Source organism: Thunnus albacares, chromosome 5 (assembly GCF_914725855.1).
Source record: "Thunnus albacares chromosome 5, fThuAlb1.1, whole genome shotgun sequence".
NCBI lineage: Eukaryota > Metazoa > Chordata > Actinopteri > Scombriformes > Scombridae > Thunnus > Thunnus albacares.
In genome coordinates this window covers 30360229-30374188 of record NC_058110.1, presented here as the reverse complement: position 1 = coordinate 30374188, position 13960 = coordinate 30360229, and the positions used below count along the sequence as shown (strand labels likewise).

Below are 13960 nucleotides of genomic sequence, written 5' to 3'. Positions count from 1 at the left end.
ATTTGACAGTATTAAATGCTGTCATTTAAGTGTGTCTTTACATTTATATTCTCATTTAACCACCGTACTTGTTGTGTTGTGTTCTGCAGAGATATCCATGAATAGAAAACATTCTCACACTCCTCTGATGGATGATTACTTTTGATGTGGCGCCACTTACTGGGTGTAGAATTAATATTTCCACCAGAATCTATTCATTTCTTCTCTGTGGTCACTCTGGTTTACTTGTTTGTATTATAACTTGTCTTTGATTTAGTTTTAATTTTGTTTGTCATCAAAGCATTTATTTCATGAATGTATGTTTATGATTTATGCCACTCAAGAACAAAGATGTGATTCTGTACCAACTGAACTAAAAATAAAAGTGTCATATTAAGACTAAACCCAATAAAAAGATGGAAATCCTGACATGTTTCACTGGTCAATCAAGAGTTCAAAGGTCACAGTCAATGCTTTTTCAGGAACTTATATTGAACTAGATTTGGATACCCTGAAACAGTCCAATTCATTTTTAATGGCTGAAGAGCAGGAAATAATAAACTGATTTAATCTAAAATGTTTTTAAAAGTGCAGCTTTCTTCTCCTCACAAACTCCCTGTAGGGAGTATAAAAGTGGCGAAATGTTTGTTCCAAACATGGATATGCACATGCATTTCATGGGACCATGGCTTGGTATTAAAAAAATGTTTCCTTCACTCCTGTTCAGTGTCCCTACTCTTCATCCTGAGATTGATACACTGCTTTATATGAAAAAGTATTTCTTTACATACACACACACGCATATGCACATCATTTATGTTTTTTTAACTATTGCCTTGCATTTAAAACTATCAAAAGATGTTTGTTCTAGGACGCAAGCCAAGGAAGAAGTGACGTATTTATGGTCACCATGTGGCCATGTATAAATTACTTTATGGTTTTGCTCATCACTTTTGAACTGTGAGGTACAAAAGAAAAATTATATCCATTAATGGGGCCAAAGTGAAACTGGAACTTCTTGGTTGTTCCAGATATAAGAAAAAATAAATAAATACAGTAGATGTAGACGTTAATGTTGTCACAACACAACTAAAATCAAAGCCTTGGAACATGACCTCTGTCAACAACATGTAGTGTGGACGTCCAGTCTGAGTAGTACTGTGTAGAGACAGAAGACTTTTTTAACTCTTTTTTTATTTTTTAAACTTTGGACTTCATTCCACGATGACCCATCAAGGAGGAATATGAATATAGTTACACATGAAAAAACAAAAGAAACAGACATAAAGTAAAATACCAGAAGAGGATTGGTCTACGAGATCAAATGCTTTTTTGTAATCAACAAAAGCACACGTTCTTTTCCTCTGGTGAAGGTAAAAATCAACCAAAGACTTTGAAAAGATGAGCTATCGTTGAATAGTGCGGCCTACATCCATCCTGCTCTTCTCGCAGAATTCTGCACCTTTCTGTATACACAAACAGCCTGCCGTTTATTGTAGCAGTGACGAGGTCACCAGGATAGATAGGCTACAGCTATGGAAATAGATTATTATTTACTTTTTAGGTGTTTGTTTATTTATTCTTATTTTTCCACATAGTTCTGGTTTATTATGAGGCACTGGCTATTTTTCTTGGATTAGCTGAAACACAATTTAAGGAGTAATAATCTGAAAACGATCATGAACACGTTAAATTTAAATTCATTTATTAAATTCAAATGCATTCTATGATTACATGTCGTTTGTCTAATACATCATAAGCAGTGATTTAGAACTGTGGTTAATAGGGTGTGCCTGAATACTAATACGTTATTCGGCAAAGCACATATAGTGGGTTTTTTATGAACATTTATTTCGTACAACTATTTACTTGTTTTCGAGTGAGGAAAAAAAAGTTAATTACCAGCACGCAAGTCGGTTAAATCGCTATCTCAGACTCTCTCCTCTGCTCTGCTGTTACGTCTATCAGCAGGTCTCAACGAGGGGAGTCACATCCACCTGCTAGATGACCACATTTCATTATTTGGACATCACTCCTGGTGCTCTCCAGAGATAAAGCTGAGCTACTGACACACGCTAAGTGCTCCCAAGGGACTCTCCATAACCTGTTGTTCTTTCCACAAAGTTAGGTTGTAGAAAATAGGCAATAAATGACACGTACAAAGCAAGAATCACCTTTGAAGTTCTTCTCTACATGTTACACACTGTGCTGTCTCTGTGTTATGGGTGTATAGCCTAAATAAGTAAAGGTCTGTCTGCAACACTAAAATTAAAAGTGTGATAAAATCAAAAACAGGATTTTTACACCTATTTCCTCTTTTATTTGAATAAAAATACAAAAATAAATAATTTTGCTGCCTCAACAAATATAGATACAAATACAAATACTGGGCTCATAGAGCATGTGCACCAGAGACTTCCACTGGCTGAGTTGGCTCACTCCCAGTTTAGCCTTGCACTAACATGAGTATTTAAGTATTTACTCTCACTGCAAGAAGGAGGAGACAAAAGCTCCACACTGCAGGTTTAAATACCATATAAAAATATAATATAGAGTAAAATAAAAACAAAACTGAGAACAGAGACAAAGGTTATTGCTGTAACTCTATTTTGTATTGAATTTACACTGTACAATAACAGTAATATACTGTAATATAGAATATATAATTGTGCAAATCAAGTAGAAAAGCTGTTGGTTGGATTAGAGTCTGTCCTCCTAAGAAAAACAACACAATAGGTCATAATGTCAGTTGCCCAAAAACAACATTTTTGAGTAAAAGATGCCATCTAGTGGCCGAAGTAGTTTTGACCCGGAGCAGTGATGAAGTTCAAATGATGTCAACATATATCAACAAATTTCTCTCATTGGGAGGAAGAGGGATGGTGAGAGGTATTAACCCAACAGTGGAACGCTTTCGTTTCCCGTTTCTAACCACAAGTTGGGACAGTATTTAAAACAACGTGACTACAATCTTCCCCTAACCTTAACCCCATGGTTATTATTGTAGCCATGACAACAAAGGTCACCTAATATTAAGGACTTAGTAACTTTAAAGGCCCCCTCCACTCAAAAATGTTTTTCTTCTTGTTCCTACACTTGGATGTTTGAGCTTCACTGTGCAGAATGATGTATTTCCAGAGTTTGACACTAGAAGAATGTTTTGACATTCATCTGCTGAAAGAGGAAAGTTTCTGTGTGCTCATTGAAAGTCCGATTATAAGGGGCGGGCCTATGTGCAGGATTTGTGATACCACGACTAGTTTGGAAGCCAGTCCTGGTCCAATTTCATTTATACAAGTGTGATGTGGAAACTTGAAGCCTCCAGTACACAAACACTGAGAATGGACTTTACAGTGAAGTAGGAGACATCTTGTGTCCAGCAGTTACTTGTGAAATGAAATATATTTGCATATTCATTTACTCTGGATTTTTCATTGAGTGAGAAGGAGGAGATGTTATTTATTTTCATGTGGTAACTGAACATTTTTTTGTGGAAAAAAACGTGTCAGACACAAATTATCATTCCAAGCAGAGGATTTTTGTATGTTCTAAAACATATCTGGATGGGATCTTTAACAATGCAGTGTGATTAATACACTTGTTCTTTTATTTAATGTAACATTTTGAATGCAGGATTTTTACTTGTGACAAAGTACTTCTACACGGTGGTATTGCTACTTTTATTTAAGTAAAATATCTTTTATTTATCTAAAATACTTTCACCACTGACAAAACTGCTTGTACAAAACATGAAAGCATGTTGCAACTTTGTTAAGAAAATGAATATGAATAAAGTTCATTTTTATTATAAAAAAAAACACATTCTTTAAGAACTGCATTTTCTTGAATTATTTTTTGTTTTATATTTTTATTCTGTGTTGCAAACACATTTTGAAAGTCTTGTTGAACTCACTCATGTTAATCTGGCATTTTATATCTTTGTAACACACTTTGTAACCTGACAAGTGCTATATATATATATATATATATATATATATATATATATATATTTTTTTTTTTTTATTTATTTTATTTTTTTTTTTTTTTAATATAAAATAACAAATAACTTTGAATGCCTTGTGAGGCACTTTGCAACGTTTGTTTTAAAAAATTCCCTATAAATAAAGATTGTGACTCGCGGAGCACATATGCTTTTTTTTTTCTTTTTGTGAAAATCTGCTCCAGGAGTTAAATTTGCTGATAAGACAGCAGCTAAACTTGTTTGTTCTAGCAACACTTTTGGCTGTCAAGACCATTTTGTTGAGTTGACTTCTTCTTCGTCTCAAATTTCATCAAAAGAAGATGTACAAATATGGAATAAAGTCCAACTCCTGTGTGCTCGGGAGGCTGAAGAGGAGGAGAGAGGAGGAGTCAATAACAGTTTTTCAAACAACAAGGGAAGAATTAAAAAACATAGTTGGACAAGACACATCGAGGTAAGAATTATGCTTTTGTAAAGATGGAAAAAATATGAAGACTAACCCCTGCATCTCTATTTAAACCACTGGTTCACATTTTTTAACTCTTACATATTGTTCATATTCTGACCCTGCACAGAATCAATCCCCTCATAATTAGTCTCTATACCAAACATCTGAACCACAAATCTATTATTCTTTCACACATATCAGTCACCAATAAATGGCTGATCAGTCCTTAATGAAGCTTTTAGAGAGCAGCATTCTTTATGTGTTTATGGAGAAAAAACATTTACAATCACACTACATTCTGGTTCTTCGTTACCTAAAACGGGAGAACATATCAACTGTCATGTTTTTAATGAATGTTATTGTATGAATGCAACAGCGTTATTTAATGTTGATTTTGAATTTTTGTATAAATGTTCAGTAAAAAAAATGTGCATCAGATGCACAAAGATAAAAAGGTTTCTGGGTCACTTTAATAAAACTCACAACATTTCAGGCTAAAATAAAAGGGTGTTTTTACTGCTCTCAAATGAAAAATGGGTCAAATGTGACCTGAACAGTATGTAAGGGCTGAAGGACGTGTTCACAGTTTTTCAAGTCAGCCTTAAAACAAGTCAGGTGTCAAATGAACATTGAAATATGTTTTTCTTGCTGTACTCATTCCTCCTGTTCATACTGGCCATTAGAAGATCCCTTCATAATGTTTCAATGTAAGTGATGGATGCATTTAAATTCCCTTTTATCTAAAGCTAATATGAAGCCTTAGTCATCCAAATGAGTCAAATCAAGTAGATATCTTTCAACGTTACAATCTTTTTAGTGCCAAAGTTCCTGTTTTTGTTACTACACTTCCGCCGCAGCTCAACAGGGAAAGATATGGCTGTTGCTTTAAGACAGATAACAGGGTTTTTAGTTTGCTGGCTCAGAGTAAATCCTAGAGAATTACATTTTGTGACCAGTTCCTTCTCTGAGCCTTAGATACTATAACTAAAATTTCATGCTAAACAAAGGGTGTCATTTATGTGCTAACATGTCTTTATGGAAAAAGATATGTAGGAAAAACATTAAGATACACACTTCTACCCCTCAAATTCATCATCATCATCATCATCATCATCATCATCATCATCATCATCATCATATTGTGGGTGTAGATAAAGCTATGCACTGTCCAAACCACAGAGGGGGAGGGATACATTAAATTGGGCATCTTCAGCTTCCTGATTGATCAGACAGACAGAGGCAGTTCTCCTGCAGCTTATACAGAATGCTGCTGTACGTATTTTAACCAGGACTAAGAAAAGTGCACACATCACACCTGTTCTTAAATCCTTGCATTGGCTTCCATTAAATGCTAGAATAGACTTTAAATTCCTCCTATTTGTCTACAAGGTGTTGAATGGCCCTGCTGCAAATTATATTAAAGCATAATATTTGAATCTTAAAAAATGTAATGATGTAAAATGCAGATAAATTATGTAAAAAATGATACATGTAAGATGTGATATTAACATGACATCTTAGACACATCTAAAGTCATGTTTTAACAGGTTTTCAGTTCATTTGAGTCATGTTTTTATCAACATTATAAGGAAACGTATCAGGCAGGTTGCAAAATTTGTAAAATATTCACTGACAATGTACTGACATTTGTTTTCCCTACACTATCCGCTCGTAGTAACTAAAGTATGATTGAACTTTTGGTTATGGTTACACACTTGCAGCACTTGGTTAAGATCAGAGAAAGATCCTGGTCTATAGGTTCAATACTGAACAAGACAAAGAGTCAACATCCCTGCTAGTGATTCTGTCTGACTGTACTTAGAGGAAAAGTTCAAGGATAAAGCTCATCCTACTCTACGTTTTTCCTATAATCAAAAAATCCCATGAAAATACCAAATCAATAATCAATCAATTCTACTAAGTGCTATGCCTATGGCTCCATGAGCTCTATACCACAGAACTGCATTGTTGTCCAAAGACTATTAAAAACACATCAGTGAGTCACAGCGTGTTCCTTCATCACCACAAATATGGGCACTGTAGTTTATTTGAATCAATCCCAGACACATCATCCTGCTACTGTTACTACTCACTGCTACCACAGCATTGTTGGTTTTGGTCTATTTATGGGATTTGTTGACAATAATTAAGAATAACATCAGCCTTACACTTTAAGGGATCATCCAAGTTGTGACAATTCATCCTGTAGGTCACATGATTGTGTGCACCAAATTCCATGGCAATCCATCCAATAGCTGACGAGACATTTCACTCAAAACCTTTCATGTGAAATTCATGCTGGCACTGGAGGAAATGACAGGGTAGCACCAAAAGCAGTGGGATTAATCGTCTAGACACAACGAAAGTCTGAACAAAATTTCATATCAATGTTTCCAATAGTTGTTGAGATATTTCAGTCTGGACTGACAGACTGACATCACCAGAGCCACGGCACTACCAAAAAACTCAGTCACGAGACGCAATATGTTTACTTTATTAACATTTCACCAAAATCACAATCTTTCACTGATGTAAACCAAAGTGTTTTTGTAGCCTAAACCTGTAACCACACTTGTGAGGTGGAAAAATCTTCAAATGGGCCAATAAATCTTCAGGTCGCTTACAACTTAGCATTAAACTAAAAACTTATAAGAGAAAGACTAAAAAAAAAATACACTTGAAGCTGGTAGAGTTCAGTGTGAAAAGGTTTACTGTGCATAAAGAGCAATACAAAGCAAAACGAGGCCTTTATCCTGGGATAAAAAACCTAATGCAAAATCATAAAACATGATATTATATACCCTTCATAACCCCTCATATTGTGTAGCTTATTTTTTAGACTCCACCTCATTTTTTTCAATCATATTCAACCATTTGGTCATTATTGCTGAGTTCATGAGTGACCTTGACGCTTTGGTGATAATACAAGTATGATTTATGTTGGAAATAATACTGTCTCAGCAGCTTTCGCCTTTTTCTCAAAATAAAAACGACCTGGCGGCCTTAAATCATCTCACACAGAAAACCAAAATGCTACACCACAAATTAGCCTTCTTGCTAACTCTCTGGGAACTGTCTCTTATTGACCTAATGTTATCTTTGCACACTCACTGGCACATTCGTTTGATCATGGGAAGGCAGTTTCCATCACACTTGGATCTCAGAATGCAAATCCTGGTCTCCAGTGTCGGAGTCCTACTTTGTGTGATCATCATCCACCCCGACCACCTTCCTATGACTTCCACAGAGTATAAAAACATAGCACTTTTTTTTACAAGAAAAAACATTGCCAGTGAAGATAGTCAAATGTTTCCCTATGTTAAATGTTAAACATATGAAAGGAAAACAAATTTATAGTATATAAATGTAATTTCTAGGAGCCAGAGTTGCTTCATTTCATCAAAACAATGTCAGTCAAATTTGAGACTTTTGATTCATATCTTATACTGCACTGTAACTTTTATTGTCCTGTTTTATCTGTCTTATTCTAATTTAGCTTATATTTATTTCCAATCTAATACTTTTTTAACTGTATTTAAATGCCTTTTTATATTGCCTTGTGTTGCTTTTAGTAAATGTCTAACTTCACTTGACTGTTTTTTAAAACAGACTGACAGCCACAATTACCTACCGAATTATACAGAATGTCATTTACTACAGAACGGTTTTATCCTTCCCACTTCAACTTCACACAGCACACACACATGTTGTCACTATCACCAATTTAGGAAGTAATCTGCTCAACCATCACAAAACTCCTTCAAAAACAGAAACTCATCATAGCAGGACTGAAGTCCTTCAACAATAATAACATTGTGAAAAACAAACTACTCAACTGAAACCAATATTCCAATATTTGTGTAATACAACTGATAAATTAACAGAAACATTGGATTGAAATTAGTAATTGAACACAAAAAACACATGTAATGTTGGGTACCAGGGCCCAGTGAAAAAGGAGAGGAGCAACCTTTTATAAAGTCATAAAGTGGGATATTTTGGTAATTAATTTCTAAACAATAACATTCTCTCAAAATTTCACTTTTGAAACATGACTTTACAATGTAATTCTCTTTTCTCCAAAGGTTACATTTTCTGTCTTAAACAATATAGTTTTTTTAATACAAAGAAAATATACTGATTTATGACTGAAAGTTTACATTTTGTATTTAAATATATACATTTTAATATTTTATGAGAAAAAACAGAGGCCACAAGAAAAACATGTGCACTGCATAAAAAATACTTTATCAATAGCAAAGTTGTATTAAATGAATTTGTGTTTTGTTCAGTTTTTTGCTTGTTTTTTTTATTTTTGTTTCATTGTTGTTGTTACCATCAAACTCCCTCCTCCTCCTTGACCTGCCTTTGTTTTAAAGTTGATATTTTGGGCAGATTGCTTCATGAGTTTTCAACACTTTTGAAAGGAATGTGGTGATAATAATATAAAATATAACTGACAATGGTATAAAATAAAAAATGTAATGAAATAAAAGTGTCTCAACCTAGTTTGTATATTTCAGAGTGTAATCAGCAGTTTTAACTTTTTCTCTCTGTTCAACAGGGTGAAGACGTGTGACTCAAATCAAAACTTTCCACTTCAGGAAACAACTTTCAGAGCAAATTATAAAAACAGGAAGGCCAACAGGAATCCTGATTCCAGACAGGCGCTGACCATGTCTGTGGGACTATTGGCACCTGTTCTACTTGCATTTAAGTCATGTTGAAGTGTTTAAACAAACATACAGACATGTGTGTATTACTGTCATACAGTGTAGGTGAAAAGAAAAGTTCTGCTTAAATTGAAACTTACAAATGTGTGATGTGAAAACTTAAAGCCTCCAGTGCACAAACACTGAGAATGGACTTCACAGTGAAGTAGGGGACATCTTCCATCCCTCGTCCAGGCGAGGTATTATTATTTAACGTAATGTGTTACTTGTGCAAATTCCTGATTGGGTTTTAATTTGAAAGACCTTTACTTTTTACTGATCAGTTTGACACATATTAAGCTATTATCATGACTGTATGCAGAGTGAATCATTGACTTGATTTAGTTTCACTAGTGCAGCTTGTGGGAGTGGTCTGGTGCATAGCGACACTTATAAGCATCTGCAGCAGATACAATCTGAACTCTGCATCTTCACTTCAGCTGCAGCATCTACTTGAACCTAAACATGACCAGCAACTTAAGTAAGTCATAATACTACTGTATCCATGTTTTACATACTACCATTATTTGATGGTGGTATAACAGTGATCACTGCTGAATCTAATTTTATGTAGTGTACTATTGTAGCTCCAATACACTAATACCTCTGTAGACTTATACTGGATAGAACTGCAAAGACATTAAGACATTTATTAGTTTGTATTTCTGACCTAACCTCTAGTTCCTTGATTATAATCAGACTGAAAATTCTGGAGTACTTTTAGTTAGTGCAGTTAAAATAATTTTAACTATCAATTTCTTAGTCACTAGGAAAATTTATAGATGTGTGGCATTTTTCAATCATATGACTGCCATTTGAGCTCTATGGAATCTGAGGAAACGTTAATATTTTTTGGTATTGTCATGCTGTTTATGCCTTTTGGAGTGAGGTTAAAAAGATGTGCTTTAAAATGAAGTTGTGCTCTCAGCTTAACTTTTTCTCTGCTGTATTGGCTGATGTTACAGAAACTTACAATACTGTAACTGGTTAGTAAATATGGATGTTTACAAGACAACTCCACAGGGCATCTTTAAAGTAAAGCAGAGCATAAGGTGGCAAATACCATTTTTTTATTGATCATGTAAAACGTTTATAAACGTTGTAGTTAGTATCTAGTATAGTTGTGCTAACTAATAATATGACATAAAATATGGATATGAACATTATAAGTGTGCTCTCAATGACTCACTGAAAAAATGTAGAAGAAAAATAGAAACAAACTTCCGTTTTTACATTTACAACTACAAATTGCATCTGACCTTTGCTGTTTTTGTAATCAAAAGTTGCGTCTGACCACATATAACCACTAGTAATGGCTGGTCCAATGTCTCTGGGTCATTTTGAGTCAATTACAGCCTTTCTGTATCCACTTTCACATTAAAGAGGAAAGATTGAAGTCAGCCATGGTCTAAGCCTTCCATGCGAGTCGTAGTACTGACCCAGATTTAGTCAAAAGCAATCGATAGCAGAGTTTGTGAGCTTTGATTAGAGGCCTGAAGCATCCAAATCGACCAATGGTTTCCGGAGATATTATTTCTCAGGTTAGCTGAGATCGTTACTCAGATTACATTAGGATTACATAACATTTGATGTAATTTCAAAATATCTAATTCGGAATCTTTTCTCCACTAAAACTTCTCTAACTTTGCTCTGCTTCACTTTGTTAGAATCATTTTTGGGACAGGTAATGTTCAGATGTCATTTTATGGTTTGCTAGAGGTTTTGGGCTGCAACTGCATAATTTCAAAGGGGATATTTATATAATAATACTGTTAAGTTTTTTTAAGGCTCAAATGAAATCTTTCATTTATGCTATGTTCCATCTTCATTTACTCTGACCCAGTAACATCTATACTGATGATTACACCTCTGCAGAAATCTCATAAGTGTTACCTTTATTATGATATAGAAAGTGTTCATATAAACCTTGTAGTTGCAGGGATATACTGTATTCATTATGAGTATGCCATTTACAAGCAGGGGTTTGAGCCAGAGGCCTAGGGCTTAAGAGGTTAAAAACATATTTTGTAACATCAGTTTTCTACCTGGGTGCCATTTAATAGTAGAATCATATGTCATATCTAATACATGACGAAATTTGATGAGGAAACTAATTTTGAGTTTTATTAGAGACGTTATTTCTTGATGGAGACTGACAGTATGTGTAACTTAGCTTTATGTTTTACACAATCAAACCTAGGAAATACTACAATAACTCACTACTACACTATATTCTTTGTGTAGATACATTACACCTCTCCAAAATTACACAAAATTGACAACCATGATTTTAAAAAAAACACAAAATGTACCTGCAAAGTGACAAATAACTTAAGATTCATAGTGTATAAGAATAGAATTATAAAGTATTTATATGAACTAACTTCACCCACTGCACCTAAGATAGATCATTATGAATTTGTGCACTTCCTTTTTAAGAGTGTAAGGTACTGTGCACAACAATATGCATTCAGTTACTGCTCCTGGGAAAAGTACCCATTACTTTTGAAATGAGAAACAGAGACTTGCAGGAATATTTTGCCAACAATGTGTGAGATAATACATTCTTATTCACGGGCTGAAAGCTGTAAAAAACCTGATGTTGATGCAGTTTACGAAAGCTTTGGAATACCTAGAATACCATTCTCATGTAATGTTATTTATTCTTCCATACAGTACACAATCATGAGGTGATGAGGATAGTGATGGTGGGAAAGACTGGAATTGGAAAGAGTGCCACTGGAAACACCATCCTGGGAAAAAAGTGCTTTGAATCAAAATGCAGTGCTCAGTCTATGACTGAATACTGTTCTAAGGTCACTGCTGTGGTGCACGGACAACAGGTTGCTGTTATCGACACCCCCGGCCTGTGTGACACCAGACACAGCGAGGATAAAACAACTAAAGACATAAGCCAGTGCATCTCTTATGCTGCTCCTGGACCCCATGTCTTCCTGGTGGTCATTGGGATAGGAAGATTCACAGAGGAAGAAATTAATACAGTGCAGAGGATTCAAGAAATCTTTGGCCAAGCTGCAGACAAATACAGCATGGTGCTCTTCACTCGTGGTGATGACCTTGACGATACTATTGAAAAGTTCTTGGAAGGAAGTCCAGACCTGCAGGAACTCGTAGCCAGATGTAACGGCCAGTACCATGTCTTCAAAAACAAGGTGAAGGATGATGCTCAGGTCACCGAGCTGCTCAAGAAGATCAGAGATATAGTCCAGAAGAACGGAGGAAGCCACTACACCAACGAGATGTTCCAAGAGGCCGAGAGGGCAATCGAGGCAGAGAAACAACGGATCCTCAAAGAGAAAGAAGAACAAATACACAGAGAACAAGAGGAACTGGAGAAAAAACAACAGGAAAAACTTGAAAAAGAGATGAAGAAATTGCTTGCCTTATTTGAGGCTGAGAGAGAGAGGGAGATGAAACAGAGAGAGGAGGAGAGGAAGAGAGAGAGGGAGGAGATGGAAGAGCAGAGGAAGAGGGAGAGTAAACAGAGAGAGGAGGAGAGGAAGAGAGAGAGGGAGGAGATGGAAGAGCAGAGGAAGAGGGAGAGTAAACAGAGAGAGGAGGAGAGGAAGAGAGAGAAGGAGGAGATGGAAGAGCAGAGGAAGAGGGAGAGTAAACAGAGAGAGGAGGAGAGGAAGAGGGAGAAGGAGGAGATGGAAGAGCAGAGGAAGAGGGAGAAGGAGGAGCTTGAGGAGGAGAGGAAGAGGGAGAAGGAGGAGATGGAAGAACAGAAGAAGAGGGAGAAGGAGGAGCTTGAGGAGGAGAGGAAGAGGGTGAAGGAGGAGCTTGAGGAGGAGAAGAAGAGAGAGAAGGAGGAGATGGAAGAGCAGAGGAAGAGGGAGAAGGAGGAGCTTGAGGAGGAGAGGAAGAGGGAGAAGGAGGCGACTGAGGCAGAGAGGAAAAGGGAGAGGGAGGAGAGGAAGAGGGAGAAGGAGGAGATCAAGAGGGTTAAGGAGGAGATGGAAGAGCAGAAGCAGAGGGAGAGTAAACAGAGAGAGGAGGAGAGGAAGAGGGAGAAGGAGAAGCTTGAGGAGGAGAGGAAGAGGGATAGGGAGGAGATGGAGGCAGAGAAAAAGAGAGAAAAAGAAGAGAAAGAAAGGGAGTTGAAGAAGATAAAGGAATTACAGGAAACGCTTGAAAGAGCAAACAAAGAGGAAAGAGAAAGGTTGCAGCAAAAGCATGAAGCTGAGGCCAGACAGGAAGCTGAGAGGTCTAATCTACTGTATCATCTGGGTAAAATTGTCCGCAATGTTGGAGAGTTTTTTAAGAGCTTATTCTAATTTGGAGTGGTCCCATATTCAGGCAGTTAATCTAAAGAAAAACTCCTGAAGCCCCTACACACTCATTTATCTATATGAATGATTAAGCTTATTGTATTTGTTGAGGTAGAGCTCTACTGTAGATTAGTAAGACTTAGTCACTCATCATATCATGGTTTTACGTCTTCTTTCTCTCTTCACATATATTTTTGAAAATGGCCTTAAGAGATATTTAGTGTGCGTTAACATTTGACAGTATTAAATGCTGTCATTTAAGTGTGTCTTTACATTTATATTCTCATTTAACCACCGTACTTGTTGTGTTGTGTTCTGCAGAGATATCCATGAATAGAAAACGTTCTCACCCTCCTCTGATGGATGATTACTTTTGATGTGGCGCCACTTACTGGGTGTAGAATTAATATTTCCATCAGAATCTATTCATTTCTTCTCTGTGGTCACTCTGGTTTATTGGTTTGTATTATAACTTGTCTTTGATTTAGTTTTAATTTTGTTTGTCATCAAAGCATTTATTTCATGAATGTATGTTTATGATTTATAC

At 35.9% G+C, this 13960-nt stretch overlaps 1 protein-coding gene across 1 annotated transcript; it reads left to right on the top strand.

Annotated features, from left to right (window-relative positions):
• Positions 1 to 9556: 9556 nt before the first annotated feature.
• LOC122982909 (GTPase IMAP family member 7-like) lies at positions 9557 to 12873 on the top strand (the record flags this gene model as incomplete). Its single annotated transcript, XM_044352535.1, has 2 exons — positions 9557 to 9602; positions 11798 to 12873. Coding segments are annotated over exons 1-2 (1092 nt in total), but the record flags the coding sequence as incomplete, so codon positions are not given.
• Between the last annotated feature and the right edge of the window lie 1087 nt (positions 12874 to 13960).